Genomic DNA, 19,331 nt, shown 5'->3' with positions numbered 1-19,331 from the left:
CAGCCCCTTCTCATGAAGCATAGCCTTAGCCATCTCCACCACTATCCTATTCTTCCTTTCTACCACTCCATTCTGCTGGGGTGTGTAAGCCATGGTGAACTGTCTTTGAATTCCTCCATCTTCACACAGTTTATTGAATTCACAAGATGTGAACTCACCCCCTCTATCACTTCGAACACATTTCACTTTGTAACTACTCTGCAACTCCACCATAGACTTGAATTTTTGAAAACAATTTAGTGCATCCGACTTGTATCTCAAGAAGTAGACCCAAGTCATCCTTGTAAAATCGTCTATGAGCAACATAAAATATTTATTACCTGCCAGGGACTCAGTTTGCATTGGTCCACACAAGTCCATGTGAATTAGCTCAAGGGGTGTACTTGCCCTCCATGCTTGGTTCTTAGGAAACCATTCTCTATGTTGTTTCCCAAACTGACAGCCTTCACAGACTCCATCTACAGCTTCCAGATGTGGCAGACCATGCACCATCTCCTTTTCCTTGAGCTGGTTCAGCCCTTTTAAATGTAAATGCCCCATTCTCTTGTGCCAAATCCAGGTAAAGTGAGACACACCAGCTCTTAATGCAACATAGGCATTTGAAGACAAAGACAATGGATAACATCTATTCTTTCTCATTTCCACCTTCATAATAAGGTTTTCCAGTGAAGCATCATCAAAAATACTGCACATATTGCTTCCAAACACCAAATGGTAACCATGTTCATCCATTTGACCCACACTTAACAAGTTCTCTCTCAAACCAGGCAGATACATGACCTCCTTGATAAACTTTGTACCAGAGTTTGTGTCAAGCACTAAAGTGCCTATGCCAGCTATGCTTACAAGCTCCCCTGTTGGCATTTGTACTTTGCCTATGACACTTGGATTTATGTCAATTAACAGCTCCTTGTTCCCAGTCATATGATTACTACAGCCACTGTCTACATACCATTCTCCATTTGCACTCTTCTCTGAAATTGTACAATTAGCAAAAAACAGATTTCCTTTTACTTCTACTTGACTTGCATTGTTTGCTTTCTGCACTCCTTTGTTTGCAATACAATCTCTAGCCCAATGTCCAAATCTATCACACTTATAGCACTTAGATTGGCCCTTATATCTACATTCCCCAAAATGGAATTTCGAGCAAACTTTGCATTGAGGCTTCACTCCATCTTGATGCACATATTGTGATCCATTTGAGGTCTGTGCAGCACCAGCTTGTTGTGGCTTCTGCCTAGACTCCCATGGTTTGTTATTCAACTTCCAATTTTTCTGAGACTTAGCAGAACCAGTTTGAAAGCCGTTCTTATTCTGCCCTTTTGTTTCAACTGAGAAAGAACCAAATGCCTTCTCAGCTATATCTACATTATGCATATCAAACCGCTGCTCTTGACTCTTCAATATTGCAATAACCTCCTGCAGTTCAATAGTCTCCAAACTCTTTGTATTTTCAATCACCAAGCAGATAGGATCATATACTCTACTAAGACTGATTAACACCTTTTGAACCAGCCTCTCGTTTGATAACACTTCTCCAAACGTTTTTATTTGATTTATCAGTTCATTTAATCGAGTAAGGTATGCAGTTAATTGTTCACCTTCACGCATTCTCATATACTCAAATTCTCGTCTGAGATTCTGAAGTTTCACTGACCTGACTTGATCACCACCGTGATATTCACCATGAAGCAAATTCCACTCCATCTTGGCTGAGTCAGCGTTGGCAATCCGAGGGAAGATCTGGTCCGAAACTGCGTTTTGGATGATGCCCGAGCCTTCGTCCCTCATGAGCACAGCGATCATCTCGATCGTTCTTCGTCCGATGCCTCTTCACCGCTTTTCTTCTTCAATCAGAGTTGAAATCCCCTTTTCTACCAGACTCCATAGCCCAAGCGATTTGAAAATCGTTGTCATCTTAATCCTCTAGAACTCGTAGTTCTCACCAGAGAAAATTGGAGTTCTCACCTCCGAGCCTCCAGACCCAGACATCCTTTGGTCCGAATCAATTGATCTCTCTCTCGGATGCTAACGTCGCAAACTTCACAGAGCTTGGTGAGCTTCGATTGAGCTCAGTGCCTTCACAGATTACGCCCAGATCTAAATGATCCAACCTGGCTCTGAGGCCATGTTAGAGTTTTGAATAGGTTGAGAGAGAAGAAAGAATGCAGAGATAAAAGAGAGAGCAGAGGATGAACCAATTCGTATGAATTTCCTATTGCACTGTTCTGTATATTTTTTTTAAATGAGCACACTATATGTGAGCTATATGTCTAGCTTGATACAATTACATCACTTTGTATCTCAGCCCTTCATCTATAATTGCTTAATAAAAACATTACACGTGGCTTATAAGCCTTTTACTACTAAAGCCTAACACCAGTCATTTTGATTGACTAAGAGAATACACCATTAGCTGACCAGGCTTAATTCCATTTCCTATCAGCTCACTACTTACATTTCAACACAGCCAACACCTGCAGCCATCCTCAAAAAGGGGAGAACGAAAGCTAGTAGGAGGAAGCCCCCGATCAATGAAATCAAAGATGCACCACCTCTGCCGCCATCCACATCAGCCCTCCCACGGACATCTGCGGCGGCGGTGGCAGGTGGGGAAGTAGAAGCCCTTTTCCGTGATGAGACGTAGTGCCGTTTCTAAGAGGGCTGCACCAGCTACACCACCAACATCAGCTTCTGATGAAGAAACTAAAGATGATCCTGACTATGTAGCGTCCGACTCCTCACCATCTATTCAAGGCTCATCACATCCAACGGATTATAAGGGACGGCTACGGCCGCGGCCTTAGCGCTGAACCGGCAGCTCGTGTTTTGGGATCAAATTGTTACCTTTAACTTATAATCAATGCGAGAGACGAGAGATAGAATATTAGGTTATAATAATTTATGCATGCAAGAGATAGATCTAGCTAGATATGAATTTTATTTACATTCTAAGTAATAAGAAATAAACTAGAAGATTGTCTTTCCGAAATAAGCATTTTATTTTCTATGATCGCCTAAGTTCCAGTACGTATCCTCATGGTCGGCATCATCTTCTTTATCTTTTCCTTGGAGTACCGCAAAATAAATAATGCCGTTTAACCTCATCAATTGTTAAGTATATATAGGCAAAATAATTTTATTTGAGGGACACTCTTTAGGGTATTCTACGAAACTTTTTTCTACAATCCAAACCATCTAATTTTTAGGTCTTCATTCATAGATCATCCTTGCAAAAAATTAGACAAATTGGAAACTGTTTAGACATCTAATTGTGTCCTACAAAATCAATGAACATGGTGCTTCAAGAAAGTACTAAAATTTTAATAATTTAATTGAGTGGATAAATGATATCGGATTCAAGTGATTTTTTATCTAGATAATCTTTAAATAAATATCTACAAAATAGATGGTTTGGATTAGTGAAATAAGATGCAGAGTATGCCCTATAAGGGTTTCCCTCAATGAAAGCTCTCTGTATAGGTTTAGAGTGTATGGGATCAAAGTGTTACCTTTTAACTTATAATTTATGCGAGAGATAGAATATTAAGTTATAATAATTTATTCGAGAGAGGGATTAAGTTATAATTTTTGCATGCCAAGTAAAAAGAAACCAAAAGATTTTTTTCGAAATAAATATTTTTTTTTATGGTCACCTAAGTTCCAGTATCCTCATGATCGTCATCATCTTCTTTTCCTTGGAGTAGTGCAAAATATATATGTTTACCCGTTTTGATGTAGTGTCTGCGATGGTAGGGTAAAAGTTCCTCATTGACTTGAAAACCATTTGTGGTCAACAAGTCAACTTTCTTTTATGTTTAAGCGTGCCACTGTTAGCGGTTAGAAATCCCTAACATATTGTAAAATGTAATAACTTGCGCTCCAGGTTTTGACCAAGTGATTGTGAATTTGGGTGAGGACTATCTCCTAAGTAAGTTCTTTTCCCGCCTCAGACAGGTGAGGACTTTATCATTCCCCACAATAAAACTAGTAAGTTTAGCCAAAACTACGTGTTTGAAAAATAAAACAAACGAGTTCAAGGAGAACTATTTATTATACAACAAATTAAAGAAACTGTCAAGTATGGGAAGACATCAGAACATTGGATTAAAATTTCTACATGGATTCTCATCTGTTACTCAGGCTGGACTGGATCTATCTGTACTGGAATTGCATGTTAGCACCTTCAACTAACAAAGATTAGCAAGAAATCGATACCAATGTGGAAATTGGCATAGCTATAATCAGTTTGAGCTATGGAGAGGCTTGAAAAATGGGCAAAACTGAAAATTTGAGCCTATTCTGCCTATTATGGAGACTATCTGCATGAGATTACACCAGTATGGTGTCTTTGTTCTGTTTGAACTGAAAATTCCCCAATCTGGACTGGATGAAAGTGGCTGGATTGGCAGTTGATGGCCCTGGAATTGCACTTCAATACATGTTCTACTTGATTGAGGAAGACCTATAAGCTATTCTAATGAGCTTAAGACATCAAGGTGTCTGTGAGCATTTGTTGAGGTTTCCATATGATGAATAACCTGACTTCTGTCTAGTTCATCTGTTATGAACTGAATTTGTAACGTTAAAAATCTGAGTTCGTCTTGATTCTGCTGAGCTGAATCGCATTTGCAACTAGAGAAATCTCGTTTTCTTCTTTGTGAGCCGCTTCTCTAGACTTAAAGTCAGAAATTTGAGTTCTGCTTGTTTTCTTGAGGGTTGGACTGCTCCTGTAAGCTTGATAGCTAATCAATTTGAAGGGTAAAATAAACCAATAGAGCACATAGTTTTTTTATAGCAATAGAAATAGCCCAAGAGTTGACTGGGGTGGTGTTCAGAAATTAGGCTCAAACAATATAATGTCGTTTAGCCCTCATTAGTGCTTAAGTATATTGATTGTGAGTTTTGGTGACTCAATTAGTTTCTGAAACAAACAATATTGTTACTTGTATTTGAGGGGATCTTGGAGTTATGGAGAACACATATTACTGTTTATTTACAAGTAAAACCCTTTACTTGATACTCAATAAAGAAGCATTAACAATTCCTAAACCTAGAGGACAATTTGAACCAGTTTTCCAACTCTTAATTCACCTGGATTTCAAACAGCTGTGTAAAGATTATCTGTAAGAAAATATTACCGTTATAAGCAAAACAAACGAGCTTTCTAATTCTTCACCTAGATTATCTATAAATAAAAAAACAATATTTGCTAACAAACAATCACCGATTTCCATGCAAGACCCTTTCCTGATGATCAAGGATGCATATTCGCTATTCCTAAACCCATTAGGACCATCACTTGTTTGATATCGGGATTTTCCACTCTCTTTTTTCTTTTCTTATAAATGAACTCCTCCTATGTGAATGAACGAGGAATAGGCTCTGAAGAGCGCATTATTCGTTTTTCACCTTAATTTGTACCAGAATCAGTAGTTGATCACGTGAACAAGTAAAAACAGGAGATCGATTGTGTAAACTTATAAAACTTGTAATATGTTTGTGAAATTAATTGCCAATCGGCCCCTTTGTAATTCAATTCATTCTGATAGTGAATATGGTACGTCCTACTGATTGTTGTTCTGATTATCTTCTTCCTCTTCAACTCATTAAGAAACAATTTATTTTCCAAAATTTAATTATGAAAAACAGAACCATATTGGGTGTTTTTTAAAAATAAAGATGAAATAAAATATAAAAAACATTTCAACAAATTCATCCCAAGGAAAAGGTTTCGGATTTTCATTGCTCAGTTCATTCCCGCAACTTTGATTTATACAACCCTATTTCTGTGGTATCAAGGAGTAAGACATTTCCTCATCAAAACAAAACAAGTACGACAAAAAGAATGTTCCAATTGTGTTCAAGGGGGCATTGAACCTACAGAAACTGCAATATACAATCGAACCATTTACATCACACAATCTACAACAACTTGGAAGGCACTCTCGTTCACCTTGCAAGCCTGCCATCTCGATGCAGATCCTTCCAGCATATCTCACGACCACATTCCCCACACACAGTAGTGCAACCAATTTTTGTCCCCTGACTTCTAAGGGTTAGCAAATGTGAAAGATTAGTGCATTTCCGCTGCACAGAAATATCCTTCGCTTTCGATTCAGCAAGGCTGCTCATCTCTGGTGCAGATGAGGCCACATTTAGTGCAGCTGGCTTTCGGTCGACTGCAGATTCATTGAGAGGAACTCTCTGCACTTCCTCCCATTCCAATGCTCTCCGATATACTTCCCAAGCCATGTCTTGCTCCTCCTTTGAGAGCTTTTCCTCTTCATTCTCTTGCAAAAGAGTCTCATGTTCGTGGAAATTGGCAATCCACCTGAAACGAGGTAGTTCATCCGTAAGAGAGTGAGTGAGGCGGGTAAAGTTGCCAGTGGTGGCCGCTGTAACCAGGCAACAAAATCATATACCAATAGATTATGAAAATACTAAGAACATGGAAACATACCTTGGATAGTGCTTGCCAAGTAAACCTTCCATTAGCTTGTCAGAAGAGCAACTGCCTTGAGAAAGAGGCACTTTGTGTTTAGGCAAAATTTCAACTTCACCAGTCATATTTTGGTCCGAGCATCCTTTATCTTGGCCAAGCTCATGGTTCTCATCATCACCGAATTCAAAAAGATGCAACATCTCTTCCTTAGATATTGTCCTATGTACCTGTTGTCTATCAACAACCCTTGCAGCCAGGCCCTCCTTCGTTACCTATTTGCCACATTTCCTTTGTTAAAATTTCATTCACATAATAGAACCATACACCCAGTTTGTTCTCCCATTACCTGACGCTTATAAATTTTTTCTTCCATGGTTCCATGTGCCATCAGTCTGTAAGCGAAAACTGGCTTTGTTTGGCCATACCTGAAAATGGAACAAATACATTGTTTAGAATTTGTCACATTGTTCGTGAAAGATTCCATGCTTGGTAGAGGAAAAATAATCATCAGGCTTACTGTCCCCTGTCCACCAAGGACGTTGACATGATATAACTACGCGTAAGAATTAGAGGGGTGGGACCATCTTGAAGAGCATTTTCTGGCACAAGCCTAAAGCTTTCTTATCTATTTCCCAAAAATAAAGGAGGAGATAAATCTCCTGCACCCCATCTCCAAATTTAGCCTACAGTCCACAACGCCATTCATAAAATAGCCCCACAGTTTAACTTCTTATACTTCACAAGAAACCAAACCCCAAGGCCTCTAATTGTTGCACTCAATTCAATACATAGTTTCATAATTGCAGCTACTCATCTCTCTTAAAACCTAAAACCTCAAACTGTCCCTCCAAGTTACAAAGTTCACCAGCTTTTAATGTGATATACCCCCAAAATTACACTATATCAAGGTGCACTTACTAAACAAGCTGAGTTGAGGACTACAAAAGCATAAATGTAAACTCACCTCCAAGCACGGTATATAGCCTGAAGATCGTATGTCGGATTCCAAGAACCATCAACTATGATTACACGATTAGCAGCATGGAGATTTATCCCCAAAGATCCAGCTCTGGTGGAAATCAGAGTGCATTTCACCCTCTTATTTAGGGGATCATTAAAGCGCTCAACCAACTTTTGCCTTTCTGAGCTCTCTGTTCTTCCATCTAGCCTGAAGAGCAATAAAAGAAACAAGTGAAAAAGACATAAGTAAAAGGAAGCGTCAATTTTAGTTAAAGACCATCGTATTTACATCTATAGCAAAAAAAAGGTCAAAATAAGGACGATGGGTAAGGACTTACGCCCAACATTCAAGAAAGGCAAGAAAGTGATAATGGACTGGATAAATAAGTGAGAACCTCACGGCTACATGATTTACTAAACAAAACCGGGCCAAGTTAAAATCTTTCTCTTCTAAAGTTTTTCATTTCCCACTACCAAAGCAAGAACAAGATACAGAGCACAAGCCAAGCTCTTGGACAAATAGGGAATTCATTTGATGAATAAAGTTACAAACTCAAGCAGCTGACAAGAAAACCCATGCTGTCGGACAACTGTAAATTGTTTTCAGTAATATGTACCCACCTGTACCAATCTTTTCCTTTCTTCCAAAACTTCCATTTCTTCCCATGTCGAGGTAGTCTTGAAAGGTAAAGTTCTATGAGGTCAAGTGTTGGTATGCTCTGGCTAAACACCAACGCCTTATCGCCCACATCAGAACACATGGCGAGAACGTCAAGCAGCAATACCATTTTGCCACTGTAATCAAGCTCTTTATAATTATTCTCATGAATAAGATCATTCCACCAATCCTGATAAGTGATATATGGTTAGCAATACGCTCAAACAAAAATTAAGAGAACAACAATAACAAACAAAAGTAAGAACTTGTAACTCCTTTTCAGAGACCTGTTTCTGGATTTCAGCACCCTTATGGCAATAAAAGGATGCACCTCACCATATCGACTAAAGGAGGCACTTATTTGGGTGCACCTATTCCTCGTGAAAGGGGGGGGTTACAACAAGCGACACTTCAGATTGTCATGTATACTACAGAGCCCAACACAGAGTTCTATTTATTTTTCCTACTAAAACACTAAGGGCATTGACACATCTCAAATATAGTCAAATAGAAGGGAAATCAAATATTAATAAACTGCAAAATTCCATTTAGTCCATATCCCTACCTGTTGAAAAATGTCATCATCCTTTTTCCCTGGCAAAATATCACTGATCTTCCTCTGCTTCTCTGTAAAGCAAGATATGTTACCATTATTAGATACTGTGAAGGAATTATTCTCAAAAAGATTACATACATGCATCCAAACAAATGAGAGAAAAAAAGTCACGCCATGATTTCTTAACATGTCTTAGCCATACTATGCAAGGAAAGGTATGAGAATGTTAATGATGATGCGAAATTATAGCAGCAAAATCTTTTTTCACAGTTTGTGTCCTTATTAATTTGCAGTCAGCGGTTCATCAAACTAGCCAAAGCACGACTTGACAAATAAGACAATTTAGACAGGTTGAACAGAAATTTAGTGCACGGCCACATAGATATGGATGTTCCCTGATAGCCAAGCACAACTGTAACTTGGAAGATAACAGACCCTTAAGACTCCTAACCTTGTGGATTTCTACAAGCCCGTCATGTGCAAAAGCAACTTATATTAAGAGGTTGTAATTGCAGGGAATCGAACTCCAGATCTCCTACTCTGGTACTATGACCAACTTCGTTGGTTTACCGATATTGCCAAATGCTTAACCTTTTATTCTGACACATTAATCATCAGCGTTCAATGAGGGTTTAGGGTTTAGGGTTTAGGGTTTATTACTGAGCTCAACTAGCATCTTGATGTTGAAAGAAGATTCGGTTTTTTAGTCTGTCATCTAATGTCAAAATCAATTCATGGCAGAAAAAAAAAAAGGAAGACTTCTTATAGGAAAAGAAAGGGGAGAGAATAAAATACCTCCAAAAACCAAACTATCGTCAATGTTTTCATCACTAGAGCTGTCATCCGCAAGAAAATTCTCAATAGCATCTTCGCGTCTCACATAGTCTTTGTCATCTTTTCTTAGTTGCAAGATCCCCGGGTGGTTCCATATCTACTACAGACAAAAAGCTCATATATTACAACATTTTACATGAAGCAAGAAGCATGACAGACTAAGAGTGGATGTTTATCATTGCATAAAATGTCAATAAAGGTTAACCAAGCGCTTAGGAGTGGATGCTTTAGCATAGGACTGAATGCTTTTGCATGCATGCGTGAGTGTGTGTGTGTGTGTGTGTGTGTGTGTGTGCGCGCCTGTTATTGTCTGTAGTATAATGGAACTTCGGGAACCTAACAAAGGTGCTCAATATACCTGAGCTAAGGCCTGGTAGCCAGCAAAAAAACTTCTCTTCCTTATCTTTTCATTGTAAACCTTGTCATTAGCAAATCCATGCACATCAAGAAATCTCTTGTATAATTTCCTCTGTAAGGGAGAGAGCTTAACAGCTATTACAAAAACAGTTTTTGGTGGCAAGTCCTTCTTTGCCACATTCATGTCCATTCTCTGAACAAATCCTTTCAATTGTTCATACAGAATATGAGACCTTTGATTCATGATTTTCACATCATCCACGGTTGAATTAGTATGTTGGCCATTCTCTATGGGATTCTGGAAGCTGCGTGTAAGGGGAGGCAGGATTAAGATATGTGGAAAAAAACAAAACGAAATTACACAGCAAACAAGTTTTGAGTGAAGAAGTCTTGCCGATTCCTAAACTCATGGCTGCTTCCAAGAAAACCTTCCCTTACAAAATCAACCATCTGCGAACAATTAAAATTTCAAAGGAATCAAGACAGTAGGTAATTTGCAAAAAATAAAACAATGTATAGCTTTCAAGTGAACTCACACAATAATATTCCATGAGATTGTTCTGGAGAGGTGATCCAGTTAATGCTATCCTTCTTTGGCATTTCACTTGTTTCAAGGCTTGGGTTACATCAGCCCTGGTATTCTTTATAACATGGGCCTCATCACAAACAAGTATATCAGGTCCATCCTGACAGTTGGAAATGTAACAATAAGTCACAAGCTTTGCAAACAACATTGTTTTCATTGATAAATACAGGGGACAATATGAAATGGAAAAATCTAAAAAGAATCAGATAAAAGATGCATGCTATGTTTTGGAAACACGAAAACTAAACAAGGGTAAGTAAAAAGTCTGCTACTAAATATATGGCACCATGATGGAGCTTATTACTGAATAGGCTGTCAGAAGCAATTGAAAGGGACAGACTACAAGTTACTGTTAATAATCAATACAGAATTGGACGCATGATATTAACGACACTTTTAGAGGTTAACAATTAAAATCAACCTACCTGCAAGGCATGACAAATTTCTCGAGCCATGTGTCGATCCTTCACATGCTTTCCAAGGGATAGGTTCCTAAAAGCAGAGTAGCCAATTAAAAAAACACCACCCTTAGCTCTCCACTTTGCAAGAACCTCTGCTCTTCTTTCCCTGGCAAACAAAGAGGTATCGTCAGCAACCAACAATACCAAGTAACAAAGACAGACCTAATAGACTTTAATTCATGAAAAGGTAAAATGCAACAGTGAAGCAAAATGTTTTACTGTGATGGAAATGGAATGAAACAATATACAAATGTTAACTAAACCTTGACACATCTTCTAGCATGAAAACGCGAAGAGGCTTTAGCTCTGAAGGTCTCCATTTCATGAACTCCTGCCGCCAGTTATGTAGCACATTCACAGGAGTGACTATAAGTGCAGTTTTCAATCCTAAATCAATACTTCTCATTGCAGTGTACAGAAAAGCTATGACCTGTGAAAGCCATTTGACCAATTATGCAAAGTATATCAATCAACCACTTAAAAATATATTCCCTGCAAAGAAAATATGAGCCACCTCCTTGCATTCTGCAAGATAGGCTATTCTACCAGGCTACAGGGTCATTGCTACATGCACTGACACCTATTTCAATCTAAAGAAATGCCCACAGTTATTGGGAAGAGCATGCAACAGACAGAACATAATACCTGAAAAGTTTTACCAAGGCCCATCATGTGAGCTAGAATGCATCCAAGACCTTTATCCCCCGCCTTCACTTTTCTGACTGACTGTATGATATTCTCCCAAATAAATCTTACCCCCGTAATCTGTGATAAGATATCAGATTGTAACAAGGACAATATAAAAGATAAACGGCAAGTCATAAAAAGTTAATGACACATAAAAGAGAGTTCCCAGAGGAATTTTACTGCAAACCAGAATCAAGGAGGTCATATATAGATAAATATGTGAAACAATAATAGGTCTAGCAGGTCATGGCAATAAATAAATTCAAGTGAAAAAGTAAGACATGGAACTCTTTTCAACTGTCCAGGCATGGCACACACCCCCCACCCTTTACCCATTTTTTCCTCGTCCTGATCACAGGATTCAACACTTTGAACCCATTATTTTATTATATGTGAGAACCAATACAGAAATCTGATCACACATTCAGACTGGAACAGAGGAATAACTATCAGCATTCAGGCACTAGGCAGATAATATACAGCTACTTCCTCAATATATGAAAATTAACAGATAACAGACTGCCATTAATCAGCATGGCATGTCCTGTCCCAGTCAAAGCTTTCATTTTGAGCAGAAATCCCAATGGATCCGAATTGAGCTAGTGCATTCAATTAAAAACTGAAATAAACAAGTATATTTTTGTGCACGTGTAACTAATTTCTTAACCAGGCTAAATTAAGCACAAGCTTATCATAAGAATATAGAAGATTTGGCAGGCTGCAGGAAAGCTAAAACCGTGACGTTGAACAAGAATGTCCCTAGAATGTATTATTTCGAAGAAACAATGTGAAAGAAATGGAAAGCATTGATATCAGTCCCAGCTTAGTCAAAATGTTTAAGGGAATTCACAGAAGAAAAGCCTCAAAAGAAAAATAGTTAACAGATTAGGAAAAACCTGATGTGTCTTCAGTTTCGCTGAGATGCTTGGAGGGATCCTGACTGCTTCTTCACCTTTCTCTCTTACAACATTCACTATATATCCAGCTGATGCATCACCCAGCACTTCAGCACTGGCACCTTCGGGTAAATTCCCATTACAGCTTGCAGAGCTCTTCATCTTAGATTTGGCAGAAAATTGTACTTGCAAAGACTTTAAGCGTTCCTGACGTTCCTACAGAAGATAGGTTCATGAAATAATTTTCGGTACCAAAAGGCCTGTGTTAGAATACAAAATCAGCAAAAGAAGGTACCTTTTCAATTGCAATTTTTCTTTTGGTCTCTTCTCCTAATTCAGTATCATCAATGATCCTCCGAATTCTCTTCTTTCTCTTCCTCTTAGAACTGAACAAAGTCCAAATATGTTCAGAAACACAGTAAGTACAACAAAAATACCTAATGCTCAAGAACAAATCTCAACACTTGTTTAGAGTTTAAAATGCTAACAAACATAAACTATAGCATGCTTCAGCAATGGGGGGGGGAGAGAGAGAGAGAGAGAGCAGAATAATTCACTTAGAAATCAGCATAATAAATACCATTATACCTGATAGCAACATCTAGTTCTGAATCTGAATTATCTGAATCACTATCAGAGCTAGAAACTACCATATCTCCAGAACCTATTGCTTTCTCTAATTGTAACATCAATGTCTGTATAAGACTTGGGCAACAGAAACAACATCGCCAGCCACAGGTCTGGGCCTCGGATAAGCATTCCTCTCCAATATTCCTTTTTATGCAAGTCGTACAAAACAACATCTTGCAAGATTTACAACTTACAAGGTCCTTGCTTTGCCCACACCACCCACAATAGCACTCACAGCAATCAGGATCCTGCACACCTTCTTAGGTCACTAAAAGATCTAGCATCTACTTAAAATAAATATATAAAATTATAAGCATTAAACGGTTTAGAAAGATTATTAACAATATAAAATCTTAACAAGAGCTAGCTTTCCTTTCTCTTTTTTCATTACATATGACAGCCAAAAGTGATGAGAAAGTTAAAGGTCTTTCTATTGAGGATATAGATTCATTAGAAACTATAATATCAGTTTCCTTCCACTAATCAGTTTAATACATTCCATCACCAGCATGATCATGAAAAAGTTATACAAAATGTTCAAATATAGATTACAGAAAGCATAAAAGTTACTCATGCCCATACCTTCACATGCATCTTTTCGTCCAATAAACATCTGCAATCTGTACAAATAATCACCTTCAGAAGTGGATGCGAGCGCACTTCGACAGCAAGTTTATTACAAGCAGTGCAGTAGACCTTCTTATTCAGACTATGTGAAGGAAGACCACCAGTGGCAGATATGCAGATACTCACATCCACATTGGACTGGTCCTCAGATTTTATCAAATTGCAGTCTGAAATATCTTTCAGTGGAGCATCATCATCGCTATCTATTATAACAGTTCGACCCCTCTTATTATCAAGGTTTAGTTCCTCATCCTCATTCAGACGCTTGGAGCCTCTTGATTCACTAGAATCAGGCACCGGAGAAGAACCATTACTCGTTATGCTTTCTTGGTCGACATTATTAGAGGTTTCCAAATCTTCAAGCACGGCAGACTTCATATTTTGGCATCCTATCTCATCATCATTGTTAGAAAAAATTTCACCATGTTCATCAATTTTCCCATTTGAGATACAGGTAGCAGAGTCTAGCATAGACGGAGACTGGGCCATGTTGCTTTCTATCACCCGATCAACTGGGAAAACTTCCTTCCTGCCAACATCCTGATTTGATAGCAGGAAAGAATGAATATCAATGAATGTTAAATAAAGCCTAAATGCAGGTCATACCCATGTCCTGATCAACTAGGTAAACTTCTTTCCTTCTAACATCCTAATTCGGTAACAGGAAAAAAGAAATAATGAACGTTAAATGTATGCTTATGCAGGACAACTCCACATCTTGTACAGAAAAATCCCTAACGAACTTGGTGCTATAAAAGGGAAAGAAAAAGAAGAGCACAATAACCCTAAAATCACATCCAAAATCATCAATGGGACTTATATTTTTGTTCCCTTTTTCATATGAAAGTAAGTTTACTATAATATGGCCGTCAATTCTCTCTTATTAGTAATTCTCAACAACAAATTCAAACGAAAATTACAAGATTCTGGAAATGAAAAACCATAGGATGTCACTAAATAGAATTGATAAGAATAACAATTGTACTGACGAAATACAATGACTGCTGGAATCTGGCTAGGATAACCAACCAAATGATTGCAGCACTAAGCACCATAACTTGTCTCAAACTCTACATTAGCAATATGAATAGAACTTTAAAAAGTTGTCTAAACTGCAACTCAAAATCCCAGAATCGAGAAAGAGGGAAAACACAAGCACAATATAACCTGTTTACGTCTCTTTTGATGTCTCTTCCGTTTCAAATGAATTTGAAGCTTCCGATCAACATATGCATCATCCTCTTCTTTGACCTTGCAATGGATAAGTACAGAAACACTATCAACTTAATTAAAGCTCGACCAGCTGTTATCAAGAACATTTGCAGTTAATGAAGGGAACAATGTCGATGTTATAAGTCTAAAAGCAGCAGGAGTTGTCTACCTACTGATGAAAAAGGTAAATCAAACGTATCCACATATGCCTACTCTAACCAAGTTGGTAAGTGACAAAGAGACCGCCATCAAAGATTAAAAGAGATGATAAGACAGAGTACATTCAATCAAATACCAGTTAACTAAAATGTGGGTCAAAAAGGTAAGACCGCACAATCCTCGTGGAAATATTGCAAAATTATGGGGACACTGAAAAACCAACACCGGGATTTATTAAGGGGTTTCTATACCCATGTACATCCCCAGACAGCAGTGAAAAAGTCCTCAGAATTTCCCAACTAACATGATTTTCCATGTTTACACCCATCCCATGTTATATCTTTTTTTTTATAAGAAACAAAATTTTATCACATCACCAAAGTGGAGAATATATCCACCAAGATTCATGATTAATTCTTGGTGTAGGAAACCAAATATACACGTAGCCAAATTGTTTGGTACGTGTATATGTGTGTTTGTGTGTAGAAATTGATCTTTGAATAACAAGTAACAACAAGGATGATGTTAACAGCAAGAACATCAACTATTGGATGGCACAAACATACCTTCCTATAATTTTTCTTTTGTTCTTCAGACAGATCCAGTTCTCTTTCATTTGCAATGGCAGCTGCAACAAATGGATCACTAGAATTGCCATCAATATCATCAATCTCCTCCACCTGGCAAAAATATTCTCAAAAACTCAATGAAAGAACTCACTAAGCCAAAATAGAGCACGTGTTGCAGTGAGTAGCTTCTAATTGGAAAAAAAATGGCAGAAAAAGTAACTACCCTTAACCTCCAAAGATGCTGAAACCCATAAGGATGCCCAAAACCAAACAATCACCCCAACATATAAGAAGCTACAGATCTAAATTACAAAAGGAAACCTCCATGAATGATCATTCAAAAAGAGGGGAAAAGGAAAGCAGAACAAGCACAGCACCTACAAACAATGGCTGTCATGTTGAGTGTAATGATAAAACTACATGAAATAGAGCCTCCTTTACCTAATATGATTCCTTCTTTTTTGCTCTTTTCCTTTTCTTATAACTTATTTTCCAGATTAGCTTTGGGTAGCAAGCAGAAATTCCATAATTATGTTAATGAAAAAGTTAGGCACCTCATTCACACCAGGGAATTTGAGTCCCATCTCAGCAGCTTGTTGTGGCGTACTGGCCAAGTAAACAGAAGCCCAGTGCTTACTGCCAAATGAAGCACCATCCCCAGTTGCACCATCAGAAAATAGTTTGTTGAGAGAACACCAATCAACCTCAGCAGTCACCGCATCCTTGTTTCCATCTATGGTTAGCTTTTTCTGCAGAAATCCACTAGCGCCATCTTCCAATAGTTTACCATGTCGCCTAAGTTCACAAGTGCAAGTTTATGTACCATCAACTCTATACCTTGCAGAATCAACAAAGCTAAAAATGTAGAACTGTACCTTCTTACAGGTCTGTGGGCTTGGAGATACTTCTCTGCATCGGTCCTTGACTCAGTAAATTCTCCAGTCACTTGAGATCCTACCCAGTGTATCCGTCTTTTCCAAGCTTCAGTGCAGCAACCATTAGGAGCCTGACTTTCAATGCACTTATAAAGGCTTGGTAGCTCAATGCCAGCCCCATCAAGTTGTTCCTTTCATGGAATTTAAAATAGGTAGACGTAATTTCAGGTTCCATATTTCATAAATTAAGCAAGCATCAATCTATTTCAAATTAAAAGGTTTATCGCGATTATTGGTAAGGGATATACAAATGCTTGTCAGTAAATAGACATTTGCAAAAAAACTTCATAAACAATTTTAGTTAACATCCCATGAAGTTAGAACCTCTAAATTTTCTTTAGAAAACCCAAAATATAAACAAAGCTTTTAAAATGGTACATGCTGTCACCCTCTACCCACTATACCCTATAAGTTATAATCATAGAAAAACAATGAGACAAGAGTCAAGACATGCAGAGAGCAATATGAAATCCAGAAAAAATGGAAAACAGGAAATGACACTTTCTTCAAAGTGAATCGACGTAGAAATCAAAATTGAGGGAAGGCTAGCTGAAATTATATCACTCTTGTATAAGTAACAAGAAGAGGCAAATCCTTCTTTCTCCGCGGGTTTTTATTTTCTGTATAAATTTATAGCATCAAAGTACATGCAAGCTCTACAAATGTATTAGGAACCAAAGATTTACTCAGAATTGAAGAAAGGAGCAGACCAACAAATGAGCACTCTCAGTCTCAAGGTCATCAAGCTCAGTTTGCCACTCTTCCATTAAAATAGTCATTTCATCTGCAACAGCTGTTTCCAGCTATAGACAAGTGGAAATATATAAGTTATTGGTAAAGACAATCTAGTCCACAGGGATGAATTTTGAAGGAAGAAACTAACATCATCCCCATGAAGAGTTTGTGCCAACTCCTCTCTAACTTCACTCTCCACTTTGACGAGAGACTCTTTTTCAAGTGCTTCTTGAGCTTCCGCAGCCTAAATTGGGCATCAAATAAAAAACCAATAAATTACTCAGCATGGACATAAAAACTATAGACGTATATCTGTGTGCATAGTTGAAATACTGTTAAAAAAGAAAAGAAAACATTGATACCTTACTCTCAACCTCCAAAAACTCAGCAATAAGCTCCTCAATTTCTTTATCAGATAAAGGTTCCTGCATAACAAAGATAAGAACATCATATATTTAAAACAGAAAGGAAAAATGCTTCATATTCCAGCCAAAAAAAAAAACCTATCATGAGTAAGAACTTGCCTCTGGATGCAATTTCTTGTCTTGTCCGGATGTCGAAACTTCATCAACTTCTGAGTCATCTATAAAAGAATCGCTATCACTGCCATTAGAAGCACTATCAATATCCTCCACTTGCTCGTGGCTTTCCTCCACTTGCTTGTGGCTTTCCTCCATTACCTGCCCAACAACAATACCAATGCACATCAAAATGACAAGTAAACCTTAAAATCAGTACCTAAAAAGTCTCAAACAACGAACAGAGCATTTCATTCAATAGTAACAAACTCCAATTTACTGTGACCCTAAACCCCAAAAAAAAAAATTTGCTTTGATATGGTATACTCCAACTAGTAATTGAGGAGCACAGAATCTCCTACAGTCCAAGCAAAATGGCTTTAGAAGTTCATGTGAAAGCTTCATCCGTACGATTTTCTCAAATTCAGTCCCTCCGCGTGATAAATGGCTAATAAGAATCCAAACTCGCTATTCAAGTAAGAGCAGACATAGGGCAGAATTCGAAGTTTTCGAAATGATTTTGGTTAAATAAATTAAGCCCACATTTCAAGTTACAATAATAATAATACCTAGATTTTCTATATGGGCAAACCAAAACAAAATTACTATCTCCACAAATAGAAAAATAATCAAAGCTTCACGCTATTTTGAGCACGCCGCGTAACCGCAGCAATACTTGGTATTCTCGACCGATACGGTGTCGTGTGTACAACACTCTGCAAAGCCTAAGAAGAAGGAGGAAGGGGAGGAAGAGAAGGGAAACAGAAGCGACTTACCAGAATAGGGGGAAGGCACGTGGCTACGTGAGGTGAGAAAATGCAGAGCCTTTGTCTTTGCTCTTCCTTCTGCCTCTCTCTCTCTGTCTCTCTTCTCGCCCCGTGTAGTATATATATGCTGTTTGAACTTGTTTGAATTGAGAGAGGAAATGGTTGATTTCCCAAAAAGCAAAAATACAAAAAGAATTGAATGAGGCAACGAGCTCGAGAAGCCGGGTGGCTACATACACCCCTACTTGGGTATTTCCTTTTTTGTTTTGGTCACCCAATTTTCTGTAATTTCATGATCTAGGGTTTTTGGTTTTGTTATTTCAACGGATGATTCATGCAAATTTATTAATAGGGCCGTCACGTCATAATAGGAAAATGAGGATCGATTGGTTAATTTGCAATAGAATGTAAATTATTATTATTTACATTAGTGGAAAGACAATTTCCATATGTGTTTAATAGGTTACACTAATTTGGTTATATTGTTTGACATTTGTGATTTGGAAGTTTACTGCGAGGATGAGATAAATTGGTTCATCACTCCATTGTTTCAATGCATTTTGGGCTATTTATAAAAAACTAAAGTATTTAGCGTTTATATCTTTAACGGTAAATACCACACTCGCCGCAAATATTTACGAAGCTTATATTTTAAATTATTTTATTTGAGGAATACTTTTTATGGTACATTACTAAAAAAAATTCCAACGATCCAAACAATCAATTTTTCAAGTCT

At 37.8% G+C, this 19,331-nt stretch overlaps 1 protein-coding gene across 1 annotated transcript; it reads right to left on the bottom strand.

The window, feature by feature from the left end:
• Positions 1–5,717: 5,717 nt before the first annotated feature.
• On the bottom strand, positions 5,718–18,933 carry ATRX (P-loop containing nucleoside triphosphate hydrolases superfamily protein). Its single transcript, XM_008220130.3, has 26 exons — positions 18,605–18,933; positions 17,835–17,990; positions 17,673–17,735; positions 17,459–17,554; positions 17,286–17,378; positions 16,516–16,706; positions 16,195–16,435; positions 15,638–15,751; positions 14,868–14,951; positions 13,656–14,240; positions 13,032–13,321; positions 12,739–12,829; positions 12,444–12,659; positions 11,506–11,625; positions 11,124–11,290; positions 10,825–10,966; positions 10,350–10,499; positions 10,208–10,263; positions 9,815–10,118; positions 9,418–9,553; positions 8,632–8,693; positions 8,030–8,256; positions 7,413–7,616; positions 6,795–6,873; positions 6,467–6,720; positions 5,718–6,337 (listed from the first exon to the last, which is right to left on the bottom strand). Exons 2-26 carry the CDS (start codon positions 17,985–17,987, stop codon positions 5,956–5,958), a joined length of 4,500 nt encoding a protein of 1,499 aa, XP_008218352.2. The 5' UTR covers positions 17,988–17,990; positions 18,605–18,933; the 3' UTR covers positions 5,718–5,955.
• Positions 18,934–19,331: the final 398 nt, after the last annotated feature.

Source organism: Prunus mume, linkage group LG1, assembly GCF_029339155.1.
Source record: "Prunus mume cultivar Tortuosa linkage group LG1, ASM2933915v1, whole genome shotgun sequence".
NCBI lineage: Eukaryota > Viridiplantae > Streptophyta > Magnoliopsida > Rosales > Rosaceae > Prunus > Prunus mume.
Note: the sequence above shows the minus strand (reverse complement) of the source record. Positions and strands in the feature narration are given on the sequence as shown.